The 25,610-nt window shown below is 38.8% G+C and overlaps 1 protein-coding gene across 1 annotated transcript; it reads right to left on the reverse strand.

The window, feature by feature from the left end:
* Window positions 1-5,206: 5,206 nt before the first annotated feature.
* LOC146684720 (dysbindin-like) lies at window positions 5,207-17,898 on the reverse strand. Its single transcript, XM_085444450.1, has 4 exons — window positions 17,459-17,898; window positions 9,328-9,477; window positions 8,778-8,927; window positions 5,207-7,192 (listed from the first exon to the last, which is right to left on the reverse strand). The coding sequence occupies exons 1-4, from the start codon at window positions 17,499-17,501 to the stop codon at window positions 6,897-6,899; spliced, it is 639 nt and encodes a 212-aa protein (XP_085300576.1). The 5' UTR covers window positions 17,502-17,898; the 3' UTR covers window positions 5,207-6,896.
* Between the last annotated feature and the right edge of the window lie 7,712 nt (window positions 17,899-25,610).

A 25,610-nucleotide genomic window follows, 5' to 3' on the forward strand; every position in this document is an offset into this window, starting at 1 on the left:
GTGGAGTTATCTGCAGGCTTACAGTAGTTGCCTCCAGAGTCTGTATATGTGTATATGTGTATATGCGTGTGTGTATTCGTGGGAGCACAGTGCCAAACCTCTCCAAAAAAGTTATAGTGTAGTAAGTACTATCTTTCTAACAATACCCATACCATTATATCAAAGCAGGAAAAGGACCATAGGTGGAATGTAACAATAATGTTTACTTAAGTAACAAATAATTTACTGCAGCCCCAAACCTTTGCTTGAGTGTGAATTAGTGTTAATGTGTTAAACAAGAACCACATAGTTTAGATGTATATATGTATTTAACTTTTATGATAACATTTAGACCATTTAATGTTATGGACATTTAGTTTTTATGTCGGTGTGTCTTTGCTCTGTATCTTGAAGTTATATTATAAGTTTATGTAAATGACATATCAACCTCCTGAGGGCTTTTTGGATGGTGTGCCATAAAGCTGTCAAAATGAGCTGAATTGAGAGAAATCCTGCTGAGGAGCTTTGTACATAAATTATATACAAACAGCCTTCATCTATGGAAAGACAGGGATATATTCTGCTCACTGCCTCTCATGATTTCTCTCTCTGAATCACACACATAGAGGTTCTCTAAACACTATATATACATTAAAGTTGAGATAGTAAGAGAAAAATAAAGCAAACAAGGAAAAAAAAAAAAAAAGAATTGGGAGTTGTAGGAAAAGCTTTCTCAATAACCAATTCCAATGAAGACTCCATTTTCAGTGAGAAGGTAGTGTTATTGATATTTTTCTTGGCATCAAAATAGTGTTCACATTTGCTTAACGATTGCACCAGAGTAATTGATGCCTAACACTGTTTATCCATGGAAGAAGTTGCCCATAGTTTGGTTTTTCCAAAACCTCAACATGAACAAAGCAATCCAACAGTGCAAACAAATTAGTCACAATCATTTTCAAAAATCTGCATGACTTTTACCAATCACTACATGTAGCACCTTGTCACACAGAGATTTAGTTAGGTGATTTTTCAAAAATGTTTCCCACTGCAGAGTCAGAACATGAAACATAAAACTCTTGGCACAAAAATGAGCTCCTCCCTTTAGACCCAAGTAACCTTAAGGCTTTTATGTTTGTCACGCAAAGATGGCTTTTACAACCTGCTGTATTTTCATGAATTGTTTTTTTTTGTAGTCTTCTTTTTAGTTATTTTCTCTGTCAATGAAGTTAGCTTTCTTTTTGTAATTTGTTATTCTTTCTACTATTCTGTCACTATTCTGTGACTATTAACAAATTTAACATCCCAAACCCACCTGATACAGTACAAAATTGTCGATTTTCTGATAATAATTATTGTTTGGTTGATAAGAATTATATTTACATTATCTTAAAAAAGGAGTAATTAATTACATGTTCTTTAAGATTTAAGTGTGTTACAATTATTGGAAGAAACCACTTATAGGCTGTATTTTTGGTGCTTGCACCTATTTAGCTTCTTTCACTAAGTTGCTGAATCAGTGGATATGGTGCACAAATCTTTAAAACAAAATAGGGTTTAAATTTGAGCTATCTGTGATTCCTTGACATGATATTCAAAGCAAATTTTCATTGCTCTGGTAGTAGCCCTGCCACAAAAGATTATTTTGATAGTCGACTAGTCACCGATTATTTTTGCGATTAGTTGACTAATCAGATCATGCATAAATTGGAAGTAAAACGTACAGCTTATTGCACCAGCAGCATCTGCTCTTATATAACTATCATTATCTTACAGCTTGAAGTTTTTAAGGTATGTGCTAACTAAAAATAAAGACAAGATGACAGTTTATTAAACTTTTAATGAAATTGGCAAATTGTCTTGGTGGAGTTTAATAAACTCAGCCGTCTGCTCCTTGCTATCTAAAATATAACAGGACACCGGAGTATATTCTCTATCATCTCACACTTCGGTTTTCTGTTTGATGTTTATTCAGCTGTGTGAAAACTATAACTTTAATCTCAGCCAAACTGATTTACTCAGGAACAAATAAAACACTGAAAAAAGGCAAACAATAAGATTTTTACGTTATCTAAGTGACTTATATATCGTGTTTAACTGAAGTAGCAAAAGACCGCGGGGGGTGTTCTCGCCAGCTCTAGTGAGTCTTGAACCCTGGCTAGCTATCGAGCTGGTGGCTAACAGACCTCTCCGAAATCGTCAGAGCACTTTTGCAAATATGTGATGTCTTGATAAATCGAGCAGATATATGAAGTTTACACAGCTACATTCTTGCCTGAAAATATGTTAAAAGTTTATTTTGTGACCCAGAAAGAGTAATATTAAAACTCAGTAGCTGCCGCCATTGTTGGAACATGAAATTGGCTGGGCTGCGCTATGAATTCTGGGATAGGTTGGGCCACGAAGGATACACCCAACCCATCCTTCCAATCTGGAGAAATGAAGGACGCATTTGTCGGCCGCATTTGAAGAAACCTTCAAATTTGAACAGCCTTTGTCGCTTTGCTGTAACGTAATTGGCCAACAAATGCGGCCTCCGAAGGATGAGGCCCGTGAATTTGGACACAGCTACGATACCGGAGACTGCTTCTTCTTCTTCTTTGGCATGTAACTGCAGCTGGCATGTTTGTATTGCATTGCTGTCATCTTCTGTTTCGGTCCATTATTACACTCTTAAATCCAACTACTTAGTCCTGCATCTTTTAGGATCTTACAAAGCTTCAAACAACGCGTCGACTATAAAAGTTGTCGTCGATGATTTTGATAGTTGACGTAATCATGATTCGTGATGGCTACCAGATAGGCAGCCCTATCTGGTAGCCATCTCTGTACTGTATAACAAATCAGGAATTTAACAGATCAAATGTTTAGAAGTCAAAACTTGTTTAAATGATTTTGTTTATACCGGCATTTGAGCCAGCCAACTTGACTGGAGAAGCTGGAACTTAATCAAGAGTAAACCTCGAAAACTAGTTTTTGTCTTTCAATTTCAGTAAATAACTAATTTGGCATTTGGATTCTAGTTTTACTATTCTTTTGTTTGTTTTTTTGTACAAAAAACATCACTTTGAAAAGTCATTATAAAAACAACAATTATATTTAAGTATTAAAAATATTATTTCATTATAGTGCTTGAGCATAAACCATAAGCTGGTGGTTAAACCATTACAAAAAAACAAACAAAAAAACCCCCCCAAAGAAATCTTAGGTCATAACCTAATTTAAAACATACATGCATCTATTTTCTTCTGCTTATATACAGGGTTGCTGGTGGGCTGGAGCCTATCCCAGCTGCCAGGGGGCAAGAAGCGACTTAAAAAACTGACATGAGTGTTGCCTATTGTAAAGTGCCAGTTATAATATTGTGTTTGAAAATGAAGCAAAGTGCACACAAGTTCAAACCTGCATATTAGGTTCAGTACTTGTACTTATTACTGCTATACCTGCCTCTAAAGTAGGTTGATACTGTATGAAAGAACCTGGCCTGACCTTGTCAGTTAGAAAATAGTTACACAAGACAATGCACAAATAATAAATATAAACACACAAAACCGTTTTAAGTGTTAGTCAGTGTCAGTTTAGTGAATGAAAGGTGTGGAAACAGGTATATTTGCAGCTGGTTTTATTATATATGTATTTGTAGGAGATTCCTTTTTTGAGCTCAACGTTTCAGAAGGAGGCTTTGTAAATGAAGCACACACAAAAAGGGGTTTACTAAGGTTTGCAGCGGACATTTTGCCACAAAGAAGCATGTCTTACTTTGTACCTGATGTGGTTTTGATAGATGATAAGTAAGTGTTTATTTATTTGGAATGGGAGGAGGAGATGTAAGTGCGTAACTGGCAAAGATGGTTGGAGGCTATGGCTTCAGTGCCAATAATTTGGCTCTGCCCTGTAACTCTTCATTGAGTCCTCACCCTGCATATTCAGAGCCAAGCCTAGCATATCCGTGCTCTTCAGTAAGTAGTGTCCCGATGAAGCAGACCAGAACCTACCTGAACTGAACGGTGTAAGAGAAAGGAAGGGAATCCCCTCAGCCTCACATAGTCTCACACAGCCTGTAGAAAAAACATGCACATGGCACAGTAGTGATATCTTCATTAACATATGGATAAGCTGAGAATTAATGGTAAATGTTATATTTTCTTCAAGACAACATAAAAGTCAGCTATTACAGACAATTTAAGGTTTATACCGTGGAATAGTTTGTAATAACGCAACTCCTCTCTTAGTTTATCAGGAGAAGATCCAGATGATTTACACAGAGGACAGCAGTCCCCAGCACCTTTTAAAAAAAGAATAGTTATCCTTGTATCAAAAACGTTGATTTACCTTCAGCATCTTCTTGTATATATGATTTGTCTGTATTTCTTTTGGCGTGCTTTTATGCATTCATTTTGTTAGTATGTTACTCTCGCCAAATTTGGTCTATTCATTTTTGGCTGTCTTCGTTACTGGATCACCCACAGAACTCTCCACTCCCATTTGTGAAACTCAAACTAGCAGCAATTTGCCCTGCTTTGTAAGTGTGGCTCCTTAAACTCTGGGCAGGAGTTAAGAATTTTCCCTAAAAGTGTGTGACGTCTGTAAAAGCTGGTTGAAATGGGCTGGAATGAGCTTATTATATTATATTATTATAGCCAGTATTGGAAATCAGAACCTGACTAACAATGTAGTGGGTAGAGGGTGTTTTATTCTTATACATTAAAATACGTCATTTAGGTTGGTGGTGCATTGAAGGCCCGCCATAGCAGTGCTGTTGTTAGTCTACTTAAAACCCACAGGGTATTACACAGAAAACATGAGCAATGGATGGAGTCGACAAAAGTAGTCAGAATGTGGTTAATAGTGAAGGATTGACTGTGATTCCCACAAGCTATGTGGTTTACAGCTACATGTTATAGTGTGTTGCTTTTAAGCAGTTCAGCAAAAACGCTGCTTGTCACGATGATGGGCAAAACAAAGAAGCCACAGATAGCAGTTGCTTCTATGAAAGGTGATCCAAAACAAATTTGTCAAACTGGTTGAACTAGAAAGCTAGCTGCTGGGCACTAAAGCAGCCAGTATATTATGGAACTATATATCTTTGTGAGTTGCCATTAAAATTTTTTACATGTAGTGAGGTTACTTCTCTTGCAGTCTATTTATTAATGCAATGCTGGAACATCAGAAACAACAATGAAGCAAAATCCGCAAAATCTGAAGCAAATGAAAATACTTCCAACTGTTCCAACTATTATTTTTATTTTTATTTTGCAATAAGATGCACACATCATAGGAACACTGTATAAAGGTTGATTTGGAAGTAGTCACAGGGCCGAGCTGGGGAATGCACGAAACTTTTGGCATCTGCGTAGACACACATTAAACACTGAGCATTCACACACAAACTGCGTTCACCTGAGTCACTGCCACTCCTTCTAGCTATAAATATGCAATGTCCAAAAAACACGTCAAATGGCGAACAGGTGCCACCTGCATAGTTCAGTAATGCAACACTAGTAGTACTGAAAACATATGAAGTTGTCACAAGAACAAAACACCATGCATTTGTAAATACAATATTTCCATTCATGATTCTGTAGTTTCCACATGCATAAAGCAATAATTTATAAAATCTTAAAGAAATATAGGTTTTGGCAGAAGGAGGAGGGTATTCACTGTGACTCGTTTTGGTGACTCATTTCTAATATTCTTCTTTTTATCTTTCCATCACAACGAGGAGAGTTCCCTGACTTTTATCGTGTATTTTCCACTTTGAACTCTGTATAGGCACATCACCCTTCGAGCCAGATGCTGGCAGATTGAACACTTGCACAAAGGCATTCTCACACTTAGGACAAAGAAGTCACAGATAATGGACTAAACAGCTCATTCTAACTTTTCTTCTTTTATATCGATCACTGAGGTCTCAAGGTTAAAAGTGGAGCTTCACTTAGAAAAATGTTTTCACTTACTTGTTTTCACTTTAACTTTTATCTTTCTGTGCTGGATAAAGACTTTGTCCTTTCTAGACTCTCAGAATTACTTTCTCTTTCTTGAGAGGAAGAACTGAAGACAGTGACGTGTTGTTTTAGCCTTGCTTAAATGTGTACACATATACATAGCAGACATAAAGTTAAACATAAATGCACCCTTCTGGAAGTCTAAAGTTAAGAATTGAGCTGTATTATGCAGCTTTTGCATTTGCATTAAAAGTCTTTCCAGCACAAGTTATTTAGGTCATGAGATCTTGGTTTCATAGTCACGCCCCTTTGAAATGAGTCACACCTTCAGGAAGGTGTTCATAGAGAAGTCTGATAACTTGCATGATGGGAATAGTATCTGTTGCACTATAATTGCCAATTAAGAGGGAAAATATGATCCAAGGTGCCCAGAATTTTTACGTTTCAGTGTGAAACGTAAGGAAGCTTTATATTATTACTACAGATCTCTTGAATTTCCTTTTTTAATGTATGCAAGCCATATATAAAGATTTGTTTGCTCAGCAAATGCAATTTCAGTTCAGTTTTGTTCCTCACACGGCTGCTTGGAACCTGTAGTTTCAAGAATGGGGAGGAGGGAAAATTCCCTCCGGCAGTAAGAGGTGTGTAGCTTCAACTTTAAGCCATTTCCTTTCAACCAAAACAAGTTACTGCATGAGCATGGAATGTCCCATATGGAAATTTGCATACAAGCGCTATTAGTGACACAGCCCCTAAAAATTTCAGTTAGTAATTAATTAATTAAGTATGCCACAGTTATTTGGGTGTACACTAAATTTCAACTGAAAGTTCTGGATAAATACACTTTTAAAAAACATTGAACTTTGCCACTGGGCCAGCCATGCTGGGGTTTGCATCCATGTGGAGGAAATTCAATTACATAAAAAGAGAAAGAGACACAGAGAGCGATTTTTGCTCCTAAGTGATTCAAATTTAGGCTTTATCATGATTAGTCGGATGGTATCTTTCCTCAGCTTCTTCGTCGTCTGATTCTTCATCCCTAGTTTGGGGCGCAGAGGTCAGCAGCAGAGTGTCTGCATGGACTTCTTCATCATCCGACTGGATCACAGGTGTGTCCACGCCACTCGCGCTGCTATCACTGGAAGCAGACGATGTAGACGAAATGCGAGACTGCGAGCTACGGAACGGCTCATTTTGTCGTTTCAGAGATGCACACTCCCTGTAGACAACCTCGGCATCTTCATCGTCTTCATCGTCTTCCTCACCCTCTGCAATTAAAGTCTGTTAGAATATGTTGGTACCTGTCACCATGTTTAAAGTCTGAACAGGGTTTGATCAGGTTCACCCAAATGCCCCTTAATGTCATATAAAGCCTTTAACTTTTGACCCAAACTGCCCTGCAGTGTTATTGTTATTCAAGTGAGTTTTGTCCAGAGAAGTAACCAAAAATGTCAGTACACCTAAATATTAGAATATATGAATCAAGACAGTATTTCAGCACAGCACTGTCTCATTGTTTGACAAAATATAAAAACAAAACAAAAACATTTTTGTAACAAAATGTCCTATTTTGAAAACAACATTTCTTTCATAAAAAAAATGTTAAAAAAAATTCATCACCAAATGTACACAGATCTTGAAAGGGCCAGAGTAAGTGGTGTGCTTAAAAAATGTCTGCATGGGAAATCTATGTACAAGAATAGCTTTTGAATAGTATAGTGCAACCTTTAGGACCCAAAGAGCCATTTGGACCCGGTTCCCATGTAAAAGAAAACACTGGGAGCCGCAAATACTTTTTGACATCTAAAATGAAGATAACACTGTATATATTGTTTTTTACCTTTATGCTTTGTGTGAACAACTAAGGTGTGTTGCTTATGAAATCCATGAAGTGCTACAGACAAAATTACATTTTATTTATGTAATTAACACATTTTGAACTCTTAAAGAAATATAACAAAAGGAAAGACACCCAGCTGAACTTAAATGATCCAGCAAACAAAACCCTTATATCACCTTTGGGCTTTTGGAGCCTTGGCCTGACTTTTAAAAAAAATAATTTAAAAAAAGCACTATGCTGCTGAAAAAAGAAAAATAGATATTTGCAAAATTCTTCCTAAATATGTATTTTACCTGGTTAATGTGTGTGGCGGGGTGTGGTCTGCAGCGCCGCTGCAGGGGAGGCGGACGCACCTGAGCAGCACCCGCAATCACGCCTCGCCGCCTTAAAGTCTGTGCCATCTATGCTGTTGTTGGTACGTGTCGGGCTGTGAGCTGAAAAGCTACAGCCGGCTGTATGCGTACAGCAACCGTGTGTGAAAAGTGGTCAATAAAGAGATGCTGAAAAGCATGTTCATGCAAACATCGTCGGGTCTGCCGTGGTACAATGAGACTTCTGCTCCTGAACCTCTGAACAGCAGGACTGTAAGCTGTCATCTGTGAGGCGTGAGCGGTGTTTGTTTTTAACATAGTTCACGGTGGAGAATAGCTGCTGACATAACGTGGATCCGAAGATCCATAATTGGCCTACCTGGGGTTGAAAGTCTCGATAAATGCACGGCGTTTCGGCAGGTACACCGGCCTCCGCGAGTGTGACGCTTATTTTGAGCAATGAAAAAATAATAGAATATAATTTTATTTTTATATTTCAATATCACAATAATCTTCCAATTTAGAACTACAGTACGAGTTAAAAAAAAAAGAACTAACATAAATAAAATACACTTCAGCTAAATACTTGTTTATTACTAATTTATTTTCCCAAACCACGCAGAGCCGCACTATAAGGACTAAAGAGCCGACCCCTGGTATAGTGGCAGCAGATTAATTGTGCCCGAGAGGCAAACGGTGCACCTGGAAGTGGAGACGCCAGAGCTCCCTCATCTGCTTCTGAGCCTGAGTTGAGGAACACATCAAGGGCTTCATGATCCGATACATCCATCAGGTCCATCTGCTCAAGGGTGTCCACATTCACCTCCATCGAAGAGATACTACCCATGGGGGCTGCATGAACAGGATATAACTCACACATTATCATGCTCATATCTATCTATCTGTCTATATATAATATATATATATATATATATATATATATATATATATATATATATATATATATATATATATAATATATATATATAATGTATATAATATATATATATAATGTATATATATATATATATAATGTATGTATATATACATATACATATATATATATATATATATATATATATATATATATATACATAATAAATATATATATATATATATACATAATAAATATATATATATATATATATATATATATGTGTATATATATATATATATATATATATATATGTATATATGTGTATATACATACATACATACATATTAGATAGGGATTAGATAGATTATCACTCACGCTTCCTATGGTCAATCTGCAGTTGGGCAGTAGGTAAGTCATTATCCATCTCATGCTGGTAGACTTCTTCAAAAAAGCGCCGTCTCTCTTTTAGTTTTAGGTGTTGAGCAGAGTCATTGTTTAACAGCTTCTGAGTCTTGTCTGTCTCAGCTGATCAAGAAAAGAGAGAAAAAGACAAGAAAGCACATTAAAGCACTGGCTTTACATTCCTTTCAATGTAGCGCTGTGTTATACTAATAACTAGGAACACAAGGTGTCTCTTTTCTAGGGTACAAAATGTGGGTTTCTTTTCTTGATACATAAAGGCTCTAGAAGGGCAGCTCTTCTGAGTGCAACATAATCTGTTAGTCAGATAAACATAACAACATCCTCGCCCAGTAGTAGTGGAGTAGTTTCATAAATCAACCTAAAAATGTACTTATAACCTTATATTTTGATTCATTCTGTTCGGCCTTTAGATGGAGTTAGGTTTAAACAGCTTTTTCATGAAAGTTGGCGAACAGGAGAAAGGTCAAGGGATCACGTCACCTCACATTCCGTTTCATTGTCTGCATCTTTAGAAACGTGTAGCCACCCATTCCTTGGTAGTTGAGGTGTGTTATATACCTCATATGAGCTGCAGTACAGGATTAATTTTTCTAATGCTCGCCTCATAAAATCAATAAAGAAATAAAGGGACAACAAAAGTTTCTTTTCATTTTTTTTGTTCTCTTGAATTCAAACTCATACCATGAAACAGATGACAAATTATTTCCAGAAATGCGAGTGTAGCCTACTGGTCAGACTGGTAAATAATAATACGTTTCTTTTAATGGTAAATAATAACTGTGCAATCGTCATGCAAATAGAAACAAGTGTTATGTTGTTTCTGGATTGATTCAGCTGTGCTTTTTTTTTTTTTAAGTTTTGTCAGTAACTTTCACATTGTCCTTTAAGGCTGTGTGAAAGTCATTGGATTTGTGGTGTAGTTCACACCTAGCTATCATGCCAAGAGCGGAGTAATAACAAAATTCTGTAAATTTTCATTAAATATGGAAGGACGCAGGACAACAAACACAGCTCAAAAATGTATCTCTGACAGCACTCAAAATTGTGTTAGTCTAGTCACAAATTTTGTGTCTGATACGTTTAATGAGTAACTAAAAAGAATGGATCGTTTGCTATTTGGAAGGGCGGTGATTCAATCCCTTGTACCTTCAGTCTATGTGATTTTCAGTAGCTTGGACAAGATACTGAAAGTTGTTTCGCATACATACATTGTGCGTGTGTGTGTTTAAGTATTAGACAAAATGTTTAAAGGCATAAAATGAAAGTGTTGTATGAGGCTTGTAGGAGAAGGTGCTTTGAATACTCAGCTGGAGTAGAAAAACACTATAAGTAGCAGTCAATTTGCCAATGTTTTCTTGCAGTTATACGAAATCAGTATCCTACTTTAAGCCCCCATTCACTTCTTAACGTTACACTACTTTGTACTAACAGTGAAACACACTGATATGGAGAGTCTCTATTGAGAAATTGTCATTTTTGCTTTTCCATACTTTATTCTTTCCTCTTCTTCTTTCTTTATTGCTCTCTTTCCATGTTTGTTTCACTCAGCCCTTATGTAACTTTACCTAACGCAAAGAAATGATGATGCTGGTCTGACCTCTAGTGTTCACAGTCAGACTCACATATAGTTGGTGAATCGGTTCAGTGAAGTCTGCTGAAGATTTTAGGGAAATGGAGCTATTTTTAAACTATTATTATGAAAAATAAGAGAGTATTTGTCCTCAGTTCTGCCACATGCATTGTCCTCTACTGGGTCGACAGGCTGTGATTGTGTAATTGTGCTACATCTTCCTCAGCAAACACAGGGCCTCTTTCCCCCCCAGGCACCCTTAGCTGACACTTTGAGTCATGTCATCATTGTTTTGGGGATATGTGTACATGCATGTATGTGTAAATCTGAAAGTGTCAGCATGTTCACATGACTGAGTGCTTATGCATTTATGCTATTTAGTTTGTATTCTGTCACTCAGTGAACTCAACATGCTTTTGATGTCAGCACATGAAGAGAAGTATTTACTTTTCTACACTGAGCATTAATGTTCTCCTGCCTGAAAACAAAGACAACAGCCCATTTGTGTCACCCTGGGTTCTCCTTAATTTCTTTCTCTCTCCAGAGACCTTGTTAGTCTGCCGGGTACTTTTTTCTTCCCTGGAAGATTGTGTCCACTGTCATCCATGAGTGATAACCCAATATTCTGTCATTCAATTGGTCTGAGAAGGAAGTTCTGTCCCTTTGCCTGCCCCTTTAAGCAGTTGGTGGGAAGACAGTCATTGGAAAAAAGTGTACTGTGTTTTTAAGCATATACCAGTGCCAGACCATAGATGTAATAAATGAACATGTCAGTACTACACTAGCTTAAAAATACAAATATACTCAAACCATCTGACAAACTCAACTGTTCAAAGATTTAAAAAAACAAACACTTGAGACTCACTTGAAGAATGACTTTCATGTTAAAACGGGCAATGTCAGAGATATAATTAACATGTATATATGTTAAACAAACCATAAAGTGGTTGCTGGATTTTGCTGCCAGTTGTTAGGTGAAGTGGATCACAGAAAAGGGCTTCACCAACAGCTTTCTTGTAATTAATTTGGTCACTATCAGATTGCTGTGATCACCCATTTAGTATGGAAAAAATGCTAACTTCTTTACAAACACTACTACTGGCTGAATGTCAGTAAAGCTTGAAAAAATGTTGACTTTTAAAGCAGAAGTTGGGTCTCACTGCTGCAGACATCACTTTTACTTTGAGTCTCACTTCAAAGTAAAAGTGAGTCTCCATTTTGGATTTTTGTTCACACTGCTTGGAGTATCACTCCTACTCGGAGGGCAGCTGGTGTGTGTTTGCAGGTTACCCTGCGTCTTCCATGCAAACGACCAAAGCAATTGCACTTTCACCTAACGACTACCACCATCCGCCTGCAGCCTATGGCCAGCTAGATGGCAAATACACATTTTTTCATTGCGACTAGTTGTTTTCGGGGTTGCTGACAAGTCAAGTCAAGGACTGTGTGACTGGGGCCTTAGCTGATGATTTAGCACTCCAACCCCTCTGATCATTTCTAACTCCAAAAAATCTATATGTTGACACACATAAAGCAAAAGCGAAGGCCTTCCTGCCAATAGTGCAGTGATTACATCTGTTTTTCATATAGAGTTGCTAAAGCTTTAAATGACATGGCTTTATTAGACTACACTCCAAAACAAAGTTGTTCAAATCAACAGTGAAATGCAGGAGAAATAGTATGAAACTTAATATGATCTTTGACTAAATAATGATGGAAATGCAAACTACTAAAATCACCCTTCCACCATCTTGCCACCTGCCAGTGTCCATGAATATTTTAGAGGAATCATTTGGCAACAGTGAAATTATTGATACAAATTAAGTACTTACTTACTTAATAATGATGAAACTTGACCATGATTAAACTGAACAGCTTACATAAAGTTTCGTTTTGCCCCTTGGCCATATGGAAGTCTCTTTCTCTCTCTGTATCTCTGTGACTCTCTCTTGCCTTCGTCCTCTTTGTCTGTTTATCTAAAAATCATATTGCATTACTAGTTGAGTTGACCAATGGACATGTCCAACCCACACACAGTCTCAGCCGCATGTCCCCATCTGTCTGCCCTGACGTGGGAGAGAAACATATATGTAAAAAACTGACTCATTCAGATAACCTTTGGGTTTCCTGCCACACTGCTGTGGAAGACGTGTAGGAGGTATCCATGCAAACTGGCTAAGGTTACATTACTACCAGGCAGAGGTCATAGCTTCTAGAGGGAAATCTTATGCTTTTGACAGGGATTATTATTGTCATTAAATCCCTTATTTAAACAGGTTGTCACTGAGATCATGATATGTTTTTCTTGAGAAACCAGTGAACAAAAGACAAACTAAAGAGTAGACTGACTTGTAGACATGCAGACAGATGATACAAACACACATTGTATACACATGTATACATTACACAAATATACAGTAACTTTCAGGGACTCCTATGTACTAATGAAGAGGACCTAACCTGTTGTTTGGTGTTTTCTAGTCAGCATAATGACATCATACTATATCATGCATGATTCCAGATTTTATAGATATAAATTAGATGTTGTATTGATAATACCATCATCTGTGATGGTATGATAGTGCAGAATGGAATTACTACCTTGCATATCTAGAACAACAACATCAGGGCATGTACAGGTTTTAGAGCAACATGTCCTCGCATCCAGACAATGTCTTTTTCAGGGAGGGCCTTGCATATTTTAGCAAGACAGTACATTAAAGTAGCAGATGCTGCATGGTGGTAAACATGGCCCTGTCACAAATTCTGTGAGACATGTTGCTGCAATTAAATTCAAAGTGATTTACTTTTTTTTTTTCTTGAAATAGTAAACTTTCTCAGTTTAAGCATAGATATGTTTTCTATATTCTGTTATGACCAAAGTGGAGTTGTGAGATTTTCAAATCATTTTCTGTTTTTATTTGGAATTGGGGGTTGAATAAGCGTTACAGCTAATGATAAAATCTCTTTTGACCTGACATTGCAAGTACTGTGTGTAAATGAAATTAAAGACCAGAGTTAAGCTGGAAAGAGAGCCCTATAGATAAACACCAGACAATTTTCAAGACTGATAAAATAGTCGTAAATGGTGGAACACATCCATTTCTGTTCACACTCTTATATAAATGTATGCAGCAAAATACAGGTCACATAGAAAGCGCTTACTAAAGGTGGGTCAGCAAAGAGAAAGCAGATGATGTGTGAGTTTTACTTGAGGCCTCAGGACAGGAAGCTTATTAACAATACAGAAGAAAATAAAATCGAGAGAGTAAACGAAAGGAAAAATACAAGGCTACAAATATGTGGGTTCCAAATTGATTTATCATATTTATTGCAAGTGTTACTGTGTGTTAAAACACAGTGATATAGTTACAGTCACTGATTGAACCAGAAGAAATACTTATGTATAACTGCTGTGTGCAAGAACCACCTTCCATCTCAAACTCATTCTGCTGATGATTATCCTGGAGCTGTAAATGTGCTGTTATCCATAGTGCTGTATAATAAGATCCATTAATTAGAAATTGACTCCCAATTAGAGGTAAGTAGGTGGTACGCTAATAAGCTAGATATGGTATCTTTTGAATTTCACATCAAACCAGAAAAACACATTACATAATGCTTCTTTATATTTTGCTAGGAAAATGAAAATAGCAATTTATTGAAGTATGTGCAAACTATTAAATTAAACCATTTCAATATAAATGCAGTATATAAGACAAAGCACAGCCTGAACTATCTTGCAAGCTTTCTTGTAATTTATTTAAGTAGTCTCCAGGAATACTGCTGGCATTCAAGGATATGCTGGAGAGATCATGTCTCTCGGCTGGCCTGAAATGCCTTGGTGTTCCCCCAGACAAGCTGGAGGAGGTGGCAAGGGAGAGGGAGGTTTTGATTTTTCTGCTTAGGCTGCTTCCCCTGCGACCCGGCCACGGATAAGTGGAAGAAAATGGGTGCATGAATAGATGGATGGATGGAATCCCACGATGCTTGTGATCTCTTACATGACGTGTTCCCATCCCCTACCCTGACCCCTCCAGAAATCCTTTCTTGATCTCAACCCACATCATATATACTTAGATCTTACTGTTACATAATACTTGTACCATCCTCATCTGCACACCCTACACTGGACTCCTACTGCATGAGGACTTAGTTCAATGGTTTGATTGCAGTGTATATTAATGTGTGCAGCCAGAAAAAGAGAATGAAAGAAAGTTTTTCAAAGGAGGTTTTTCAAAGAAAGCTGATTGTTGTTCTGCATCCTGAATCTGCTGTGCATTATCCCTGGTTTAAAGTAACTGTAGTGTCAGTGATTTGAGGATAAAGAGCTTTTTAGGTCTGCTTAACTCAGCTACACCTCTTTCTGACAAATACAAAGGATGCAGTGCCACCATGCATGTTTGATGCTTTTGTTATCTGACATTGCATAGAAATAATAGAGTTTGTATTAATATGGAAAGTTTTCCTTCTTCTTATTCTTATCTACATTCCACATTCTTTTTCTTTAGAACATTTCTGTACATGCATTGATGTTGATCCGTTCTCCAGTGAACACAAAAGGTATTGGTGATGTGTGAGTTTCTGAGCTTGAGGATATATATGAATTCCAGGGCCAGAGGTGACAATTAAGCTGAAGCAAATGATTTTCTTTTCTTCCTTTTGATCCTCTAATCACCGGGGCATGATGCAGTGTCCCCTTCAGCTGTTCTGCTTCTGATAAACTGCAATGCTTGGCTTTTATTATTGGATATAAGTGTCTTTTCTGTGATAACAACATTCATCTTTCAATATATGAATATGTGTTATTGTAATGGTGCAGCTGTATATCAAGAGTTCTCTGCCACTGCACTAGGCGCTGGAAACAAATGTTCCTATTGAACTGGAGAGTCACATGGTGTAACATGTAATCCCCTTGTGGCAAGTGGAAAGAAATCCCATGATCATCTTTCCATTTTCAGTGAATAGAGATTGGGCGCTTATGTGCGTAAGAGAGCTGATACAGCAGTCACACTGCATGACCAATAACGTGTGACAGCCCATCCATCTTAAACCCTATCCTTTCTCTCCTACATCTCCTAATTCCCCCCCGGAGACCCCCATCTAACAGCAGTATACAGCTTCATAATTTTTAGAAATTACTACTAGTATTTACCGAGCCAACCACTCCTTTCTCCTGGCTTTGTAGCAACAGTAGTCCATCAAGCATAAATCATTTATGAGTGAGGTCACTGCACCACAACAGCCACCTCCCCCGATGTGGTTCCTCACTCCTTTCGCTGCCCACACTCACATATCCATTAAACACACAGCCATGTGGCAGATAGTAAATCAAGACTGGTCATTTAAAGTATTCTCTTACTATAACACCCAGCACCACCATTATACTAGCCTATGTTATACTACAAGAGACACAGCCTGAAGCCTAGATTCAAGAGTACTTAACAGTACATTAAACTACAGTTTAATACATATGTGGCATCACTCTTTTATTTATTACTTAACACTTTTTAATGCTTCTTAATACTTTATTAGTTATCTCTCATCTCAAACTCCTATGGTAAGATTAAATGTAAACCTCCTCTGACCACCCACTCTCTATATGTCTGATCAAATTTTCTGTTCCCAGGCTGTTCCCATTCCCAAAACCATTAAAGCACTTCACTCACAGCTGAAAACAAAGATGACCTCCAGCCATGCCATATTTAGGCCAGTCTAAACAGTGCTTTTATCGGACATACATTTCTATTAATCTTCCTGTGTACAGTACTGCCCATACACAACCCCACAGACAAAGACATTATTAAAGAGCACATTAATATAGCACATTACTCTGTGGACACTTTAACATTACACTGGTTCAATTATAAATCTGACTGTGTTTCCCCAGAAAGTAAATCAGAGTCAGCAGATCTTTCCTGTTACTATAAGAAGAAACTCTAAGAACTAGTTCTTATCCTTTCACTGTGATTAAACAACATCAGCATTACTCATGTTGTACTTCTGTCCAGCTCATTTAGCAGAAAGGAAAAGTCGGATCATATAAACTGATAAATGAATCATGGGTAATAATTTATTACCAGATTTCAGTAACAGTCTTTAAATAAAGTTAACATAACATGCATGTCATACCTACTGTCTACCTACAAAGTAGAGTGTATGTTGTTTTGCTGTCTTATAAAAGAGCTTAATGATGCTAAATGAAAGATGTCATATGAAGGAGATGTCAAATATATTTTGAGGCTCTGGATGTTGGGTTGTGAGTCATGTAAGGCTGTTGCACTAGGAGGAAATTAGAAATCTCAGTTGTATATTAAGACTTTCACTGCCTGGAATATTCTGAAATGTGCTCTTGAAAGCAATTTGTTAAATTACCCTCGTAAACTGAAAAAGAGCTACAATACTAAAGCTACTCTGCAGAGTAATTTCCAGTGTGGGTCATAAAGTTATGCACTGCAGGTCTGTTTATGGCTTTGTTTTTCTAACTACATTTCTGTTAACTCATTTACTTACATGCCTGACGTTTTTTGAGGTTAGTTGACCCAGCAGACGACATGGTTCGATGGTGTGGGACTGGTTGAAGAGCCTTTAAAAGCCTTTGAAGGTGTTGAATTTGTCTTGTCCCCTCCTGTCAAGGCTCCAGGACAGAATGCTGGTGTGTTTGTAGAGGATGGTCATCTATCCATTACATCTCCTGGCTTTGGTACGGGCGTTATTAAAGATGTAACATTCACATTATCTCCCTTTGCTCTTTTCTGTCTTTTCTTCTGCTCTGCCTTTCCTGCTGTGCTCGCTGACTCTTCCTCTCCCCTCCCTTTCTGATCGCCTTTGCTGTTTTTTCTAGGTTTTCCCTCTCACTGCTTCACACTTTCATCTTGGCTGCCTCTCGGTGTCTCGCACGCACACACGCAGTCTTGCTCATTCTGTCAGACAAGCTCAGTTGTGTTGTAGGGTGGCGTGTGTGTGTGTGTGTGTGTGTGTGTGGCTTGAAGGGGTTGATAGTGGGCTAGAGCACTATGGCCTGTACCAACTGCTTATGAGGGGGGTCATCAGGACATCTGGATTAGGAGGAGTATAGTCGTTTTACATAACACTGAGGAGTGTACCAAATATAAAAGCCTCCAATTTCAGTTATCCTTGATAAACATACGTTTTTATTATTTGCAAAATTAACAGTTTTGTTTTGGAAGTGAACTCAAATAAGAAAACCATATGAGAAAAAAACCCATGACTGACTCTCATGTTCTCACAGGGTGAAAAAGCTGGCAAAAGTCAAAATATCAAGGTAACATTAGTCAATGGATTTCTGAGTTATCTCACCTTGTGACAGATGTGTGTTCTGCTTCCAGTAAAGAAAACAAAATAGTGCTTTTTCAACCACAGTACCACCTTCTGGCATTAAGGAAGTGCAGTCAGACATGGCAAAATGCAAGGTGTGACTAATTTGTCTGCTGGGAGATTATTCTTTTACATCGTTGCTTTAGAAACGATTTGTCCCTGAGTATGTTATATCTGCTTCTGTTTCTGTTAGTGTGACATTTTAAGTTTGATAAATTGTAGTTCAACCCAAGTAATTCAAATTTGGTCAAGTGTGGAGTGACGGCATTTTCTTCTACGTTCATTTACAAACATTTGGACTGTATAATAAATGGGAACACTTAAATACTTATGTAAACATACTATTAAAAAAACAAAAAGAGGATAATCAGTTATGTGAAGCTTCAATAAACTAAAAAAAGTTATGCTCTGCTTTTATTGGAAAAGTTCATAGTGTGCGATATCTACTTACAGTAGCTTTGAAAATGGAAACCCGTTGCAAGGACAGAACATTGTTGACTTTTCAGGAGTTCTGGCAACTTAACTTACCTTTTTGCCTAACTTGAATATTCCTTTGAGGTTAACAGTAAAATGAAAGCTTCAGTGGCATGCATTTTTACCTTCAGAAACACAGAGGTTTCTGTTGTCATGTACAGAATGAAAAGGTCATTAAAAAGACACACGTTACCTAAAATACTTGTTTAAAAGCACACATTCACACTTCATACGTGGGAGATGGAATTACCAGGCACTTAGGATCATTGCAGGTCCTCACTCTCCCTTTCTCAGTACGAGTCTTCAAACATTCAGTTGCATCACACTTCAGCTGCAACTAATGCCATGGAAAACAGTGCAGACTTTGTAAGGAGAAGAACAATAAGATACGACCGATCATCTAGTTTTTCTATGAAATCTGAGGTTCTCAGTATATTCTTAAAGTTGCACAGCTCAACAGACAATCTGTTTAGATTTATAACTGAAGGCACTCCAACTCAGCAGTGTCCTGTACAGCCTGACTTTGGGGACTTACAGTAACTCTTATGGTGGCTGATGTTTCTAAAAAGAGAAAGATTTTGCTCTCAACATATAAACCCTTATCCACTTAGAGTATGTTAGCCTACTTCTCAACAACTCACAATCCCTCATTTGTGAGTTAATATTGGCACCTGCAGGTGAAGACTGTGTATTACAGCTTATTTTAGTTCACATATCAACAGAAACAGTTTTTTCAAAAACTCAGTTTCTGCGTTTACATGTGAACAATGAAAACAGAGATTTTTTATTAAAAATAAAATGCTATTCAAAATATCACATTCTGCTGTGTGAGGATATTCTGAATAATTTGTATTTGTATTGGAAATTAAAATATTTGTGAGATATTATGCATTTTGTGCACATGTACTCACACACACATAAATGTATTGTGTTGTCCATAAGAGAGAGTTTTGTTATACAAAGACTGGAAAGCAGAATAAGTTTTTAAAATGTGGAATGATACCTGAAATGTTACGAATATATTTACATTTATTGATAGACATAATAAACAACTTTTAACTTATTGGGCCACAATGTAAAGTTGAAAATAATATCAATAAGCCCAGGAGAGATTTGCATGCTGTTGCTGATGCAGCAGCATGGAAGGTAGGTAAGGTAAAGGCTTGCACATGTAAAAACTGAAACATGCTCCTGTAATTGCACTATAGGCTATATGCTGGATTGGAATTACTGAGAGCAACAATTTGCAGAAAGGAAGATAGGAAGCAGCCATATGTAATGCAATGCAGGAACAGCGACTCCTTTTATTATAGAGGAGAGCTTCCAGGATTGGTATCATGACGGGATCGTAGACGACACTGTGTACAATCGAAGTGATTGACAAATGTAACTAATAGCAAGAAAATGACAAAGACTTGAGCACAATTGCATGAAGTTATTTACAAGGAAAATTACAGGTGAGCAGTGAGATTTCAAGTATGTGGCGTGAAGACCGACTGACCTGAAGAAGTGGTGAAGAAAGAATGTCGGACTAGACCACTGATGCTGCAATAAGCTTTATATCATAGGAGAGTGGAAGCGATGTAAAGGTTAGATGAGCCACCAAACACCCGGGAAGGAGACAGATGTGTGACCACAGATCTTCCTTATTCAACTTCTACAAAAGCTTCCTTTGTTCTACAGTAAATTGGACTAAGCAACATAAATGAGCTTGCCATACTTTTTTTGGTACGTTAAATGTGTGTTTGAAACTAATTAGTAAATAAACATCCTCAGTTAGTTGGCTAAGGAAAAAGCTAGCTATCAGAAAAAAAGCTGGTGTCTGTTCACTTTAGACAATTTTCCATGCAGATGAGTTTATTTACCCTAACCAAAGAATTTCAGTTGTACTTGAATGCTCATTAAAAAATCACAGTCACTAACTGTATAGGCCTCTGTTACTGTACTTTTATTAAGAGCATTAAACCTTAAGAACAACAGGTAGGACTCTTTCAACTCCTCCGCTGAGTTTAAATTATTATTAAACAGGATTATGTCTTTTCTCCACATATGTGTGGACAGTAACGGTAAAGTAAAACATTTGAGTCAATTAAAAAATGGATCAGCAATTCATTATTAGTGTTAACTGAAGAAGAGAAGATTGAAAAGACTGAAAAAAGACTGATATACCAGTATATCATTACTGATGCAAATTCACTGAAATGCAGCTGACATACTGATAACAGGGATGGTGCCCACAAAACAAAACTGGGTTTAACCAAAGCTGGCTGGTTAAAAAAAGGCTGTCTGTGTGGAAGCGGTTTATCTCTGTTTGTAACAAACATTAAAACTATTTAAACTCTGGTAAACAGTCTGAAACAAACCCGCCTCTCCTTGAATTTTTCATCTTTGTTCAGTTGATGTTAAAATATCAAGTTAATTATACCACTACTGCTTTTACTCAGCAAAACATTAGAAAATATAGCAAAGCCTAAAACTTATATGTTGAAAGCAAATGATGATTTTAGAAATATGTTAATAAGTTAAAATATATGCTTAATTTCATTTGAACTATGGCTCTTTTTTCAGCATAAACTCATTTAGCTTTGGTGGTTTTGGTTTGGTTTTGATTCTGTATAGCTTACATCTTTTGAGAGATAAAATATGAAACATTAAAACACTGTTCAAAGCATTAAAGGAATTTTAATTTTTAATCAAAGTATAGCATAAAGCATCATCAAACAGGATATTGATCTGGTCAGATAAATAGCAAAAGGTGTTGTTTTGGTGCCAATTAAATTAATCAATTAAATTAACAATAGGTTCACTTAAGGGGCAACAATGAGAAATCCCCTTAAACAAGAACGTTACTAGCAAAATTCTAAATAATATAAATTTCCACAATTCGAAATGCTGGGTTAAAAGTTTTCACCAACATGAACGTCGACACCTGGTCAGGCGTGGATTATCATGAAAATAAGCCTGTACAACTGCATCACCACTGCAAGGCCAGTAGGTGTCACAGAGGAACATAACAAAAAGTTAGAAATGGCTACTGAGGTAGTAATTCCCTTTGTATTGCAGTACACAAGCAAACAATTCAGCATTTTCACCTAACATGTTCTCCACCACTCTCTGATTTCTCTTTATGTATATACTCCTAGAAAAACCAGCTGAGAGGGTGGCCACTGATCATGTCAGCTAAGAAGATGGACAGAGAGTCACGATTTCTTGATGATAAGAACGTTTACACATTCGTCATAACTGCCATAGATAATGGTACGCAGAAGCTCTACTGTAGTTAAAATAAACTGAACAATTTCTTGAAGAAAGGCTTTATTGTGTTGTGGTTTCAAAGGTGAACCTCTAGCCACAAGCACATAAGCTATATCCAGATCCATCTCGCAGAAATCAGTGACAATACTCCAGTGACAATGCTCTATCAGTTTTTATGCCTTAACAAAGTATAAGACTTTTTACTGAGAATAACTTTTTTATTATTTGTATTCGAGCTATATTTAAATTTATGAAGACTACTAGACTATCATTTTTCTTTATATGTGAAACTTTGTCCAACGAATAGTGTGTTGTCTTCAACAGTGTGTAACGTGAGTGATGCAACAGCATATATAAACATTGCTTTACCATAATTATTTATAATGTCTGCATATCCAATTCATAGTATATTGGTGCAGATATGAGGATAAATTACATTACAGGTTTGTAATATAAGCCTGTAATATAATGTATGTCTCTCAGGACCCTCAAGCTCCCACGCCTCTGGTAGAGGACCCGAGCTTGAAGAATAAACCACCCGCAGGGGTGTGCTGGGTGTTTTTTTTTTTATAGCATTCCAACAACGCCCTGTTTTTGTCTCTTGCCCACCGATGCCTTCTTGTTCCAGTAGGATAAACCGCCCGCAGGGGCGTGCTGGGTGTTTTTTTGTTGTTTTATATATATATATATATATATATATATATATATATATAAAAAATATATATATATAAACATATGTTATATATATATATAACAAGAAGGCATCGGTGGGCAAGGGACGAAAACAGGGCGTTGTTGGAATGCTACTACGCAAGTAACCCCGGCGGAAGGGGCTACATGAATAGGATGAGGGACCTATGGATTCTTCGATACCCAACATCCACAATGACGGCGAAACAACTAGTAGCTCAGTGTTCCAACATTCGAAAGAAGGGACTGCTCTCACAGCTAGAGATTGACGAGGTACAACACAAATGCTACGGCAAGGAGGAGTCAGGACGCCAGGTCAGGGGGGAGATATCATCACCCCCACCCGAGATTGGGTACATAGCCCCAAGTGCGATAGGAGAAGGATCGTTGAGTGCGAGAGGAACTGACCTGAAAAATAGGATCATGGCCAAGCTTGAAACCTGGATCCCCCGTAGCCGGTTACCAAGATTACGTGAAGTACCCTCAGAAGGTCTGCTAGATGATGTTAATGCAGCACTACGGGCAATACCTACAACCACGATTACCGACACTAACAAGCTGATCTACAATACGGCAGCAGTGATCAGTGAGATGCTTGGCTACAAGTTGAACAGCCACAAGGGGCAGTACCCTCCATGGAGAAGGAGGCTAGAGGGCAAGATCAAAGTAGCACGGAGAGAGGTTAGCCAACTAACGGAGTTGCAGAAAGGTGCGACGAATAAGGTGCCTAAGAAATACAGCAAGCTGTCCATACCTGAGGCCTTGGAAACTGCCAAGCAAAGACTCACAGCCTTGGCCAGCCGCTTGAGGAGGTACACCAGAGAGATAGAAGGCAGGAGAATAAACCAGCTGTTCTCCACAGAACCAGCAAAGGTGTACTCTCAGTGGCAAGGGAACAATAAGAGAACAGCACCACCAAGGCTGGAGACGGAGCAATACTGGAAGAGCATATGGGAGAAGGATGCAACCCATAACGGCAATGCTCAGTGGCTAGTGGATCTGAGGGCAGACCACAGCGACCTCCCTGAACAGGGTCCAGTAACCATCACAGTGGCAGATATCCAAGAAAGGGTCTCCAGTATGAAGAGTTGGACAGCACCAGGGCCCGACATGGTTCACGCCTACTGGCTGAAGAAGCTGACTGCACTCCACGAGCGTCTGGCAGCACAAATGAACCAGCTGCTAGTTAACGAGAGACACCCGGAATGGCTAACTGAAGGCCGGACGGTCCTGATCCCCAAGGACCCCAAGAAGGGACCGGTCCCCTCCAACTACCGACCAATAACCTGCCTCAGTACTACATGGAAGCTCCTGTCAGGCATCATATCGGCTAAGATGAACAGGCACATGGGTCAATACATGAGCGGGACACAGAAAGGAATTGGCAAGAATACCAGAGGCGCAAAACACCAGCTACTGGTAGACAGAACAATCAGCCGAGACTGCAAGACCAGACTGACCAACCTGTGCACTGCCTGGATTGATTACAAGAAGGCCTATGACTCAATGCCCCACAGCTGGATACTGGAATGCCTAGAATTGTACAAGATCAATGGGACCCTAAGAGCCTTCATCAGGAACTCAATGGGGATGTGGCGTACAACACTAGAGGCCAACTCCAAGCCCATAGCACAAGTTACCATCAAGTGTGGGATCTACCAAGGAGATGCTCTGTCCCCACTGCTGTTCTGCATAGGCCTGAACCCCCTCAGTGAGATCATTAACAAGACTGGCTACGGATACCGACTACGGAATGGAGCAGTTGTCAGCCACCTCCTGTACATGGATGACATCAAGCTGTATGCCAAGAGTGAACGAGACATCGATTCACTGATCCACACTACCAGGCTATACAGCAATGACATTGGAATGTCGTTCGGACTGGAGAAGTGTAGTCGGATGGTAACAAAGAGAGGGAAGGTAGTCAGAACTGAGGGGATTGAACTACCAGAAGGCAACATTGCAGACATAGAGGACAGTTACAAGTACTTGGGGATCCCGCAGGCGAATGGGAACCATGAAGAGGCCGCTAGAAAAGCTGCAACCACCAAGTACCTGCAGAGGGTCAGGCAAGTCCTGAGGAGTCAGCTGAATGGTAAGAACAAGATCCGGGCCATCAACACCTACGCCCTGCCCATGATCAGGTACCCTGCTGGGGTAATAGGCTGGCCAAAGGAGGAGATAGAAGCCACTGACATAAAGACAAGAAAGCTCCTTACCATGCATGGAGGGTTTCACCCCAAGTCCAGCACCCTGAGGCTGTACGCTAAGCGGAAGGAAGGGGGCTGGGGACTGGTGAGTGTCAGCACCACAGTCCAGGATGAGACAACGAACATCCAAGAATACATTGGGAAGATGGCCTCAACTGACCGAGTGCTCAGTGAATACCTCAGGCAGCAGAAACCCAAGAAAGAGGAGGGAGACGAGGAACCATCATGGAAGGACAGGCCCTTGCTGGGGTCTATCACACCAGGCAAGACCCCAGGTGCAGGCTGTGTAAAGATGCCCCAGAGACAATCCAGCACATAACAGCAGGGTGCAAGATGCTAGCAGGCAAGGCATACATGGAACGCCATAACCAAGTGGCCGGCATAGTGTACAGGAACATCTGTGCCGAGTATAACCTGGAAGTCCGCCCCCAAGGGTGGTGGAGAATGACCGAGCTAAGCTCCTTACCATGCATGGAGGGTTTCACCCCAAGTCCAGCACCCTGAGGCTGTATGCTAAGCGGAAGGAAGGGGGCTGGGGACTGGTGAGTGTCAGCACCACAGTCCAGGATGAGACAACGAACATCCAAGAATACATTGGGAAGATGGCCTCAACTGACCGAGTGCTCAGTGAATACCTCAGGCAGCAGAAACCCAAGAAAGAGGAGGGAGACGAGGAACCATCATCGAAGGACAGGCCC

Source organism: Copadichromis virginalis, linkage group LG20 (genome assembly GCF_057382275.1).
Source record: "Copadichromis virginalis isolate Kocher_CV1m ecotype Utaka linkage group LG20, C_Virginalis_male_GT1.1, whole genome shotgun sequence".
Classification (NCBI taxonomy): domain Eukaryota; kingdom Metazoa; phylum Chordata; class Actinopteri; order Cichliformes; family Cichlidae; genus Copadichromis; species Copadichromis virginalis.

Excerpts from the sequence above, each read along its gene's own strand:
- LOC146684720 (XM_085444450.1), bottom strand. The coding sequence starts at position 17,501 with ATGTCGTCTGCTGGGTCAACTAACCTCAAAAAACGTCAGGCAT. Across the intron at positions 8,928-9,327 it reads GCAGATTGACCATAGGAAGC|CCCCCATGGGTAGTATCTCT; the intron begins GTGAGTGATAAT and ends CTGTTCATGCAG. Across the intron at positions 7,193-8,777 it reads TCTGGCGTCTCCACTTCCAG|AGGGTGAGGAAGACGATGAA; the intron begins GTGCACCGTTTG and ends CTTTAATTGCAG.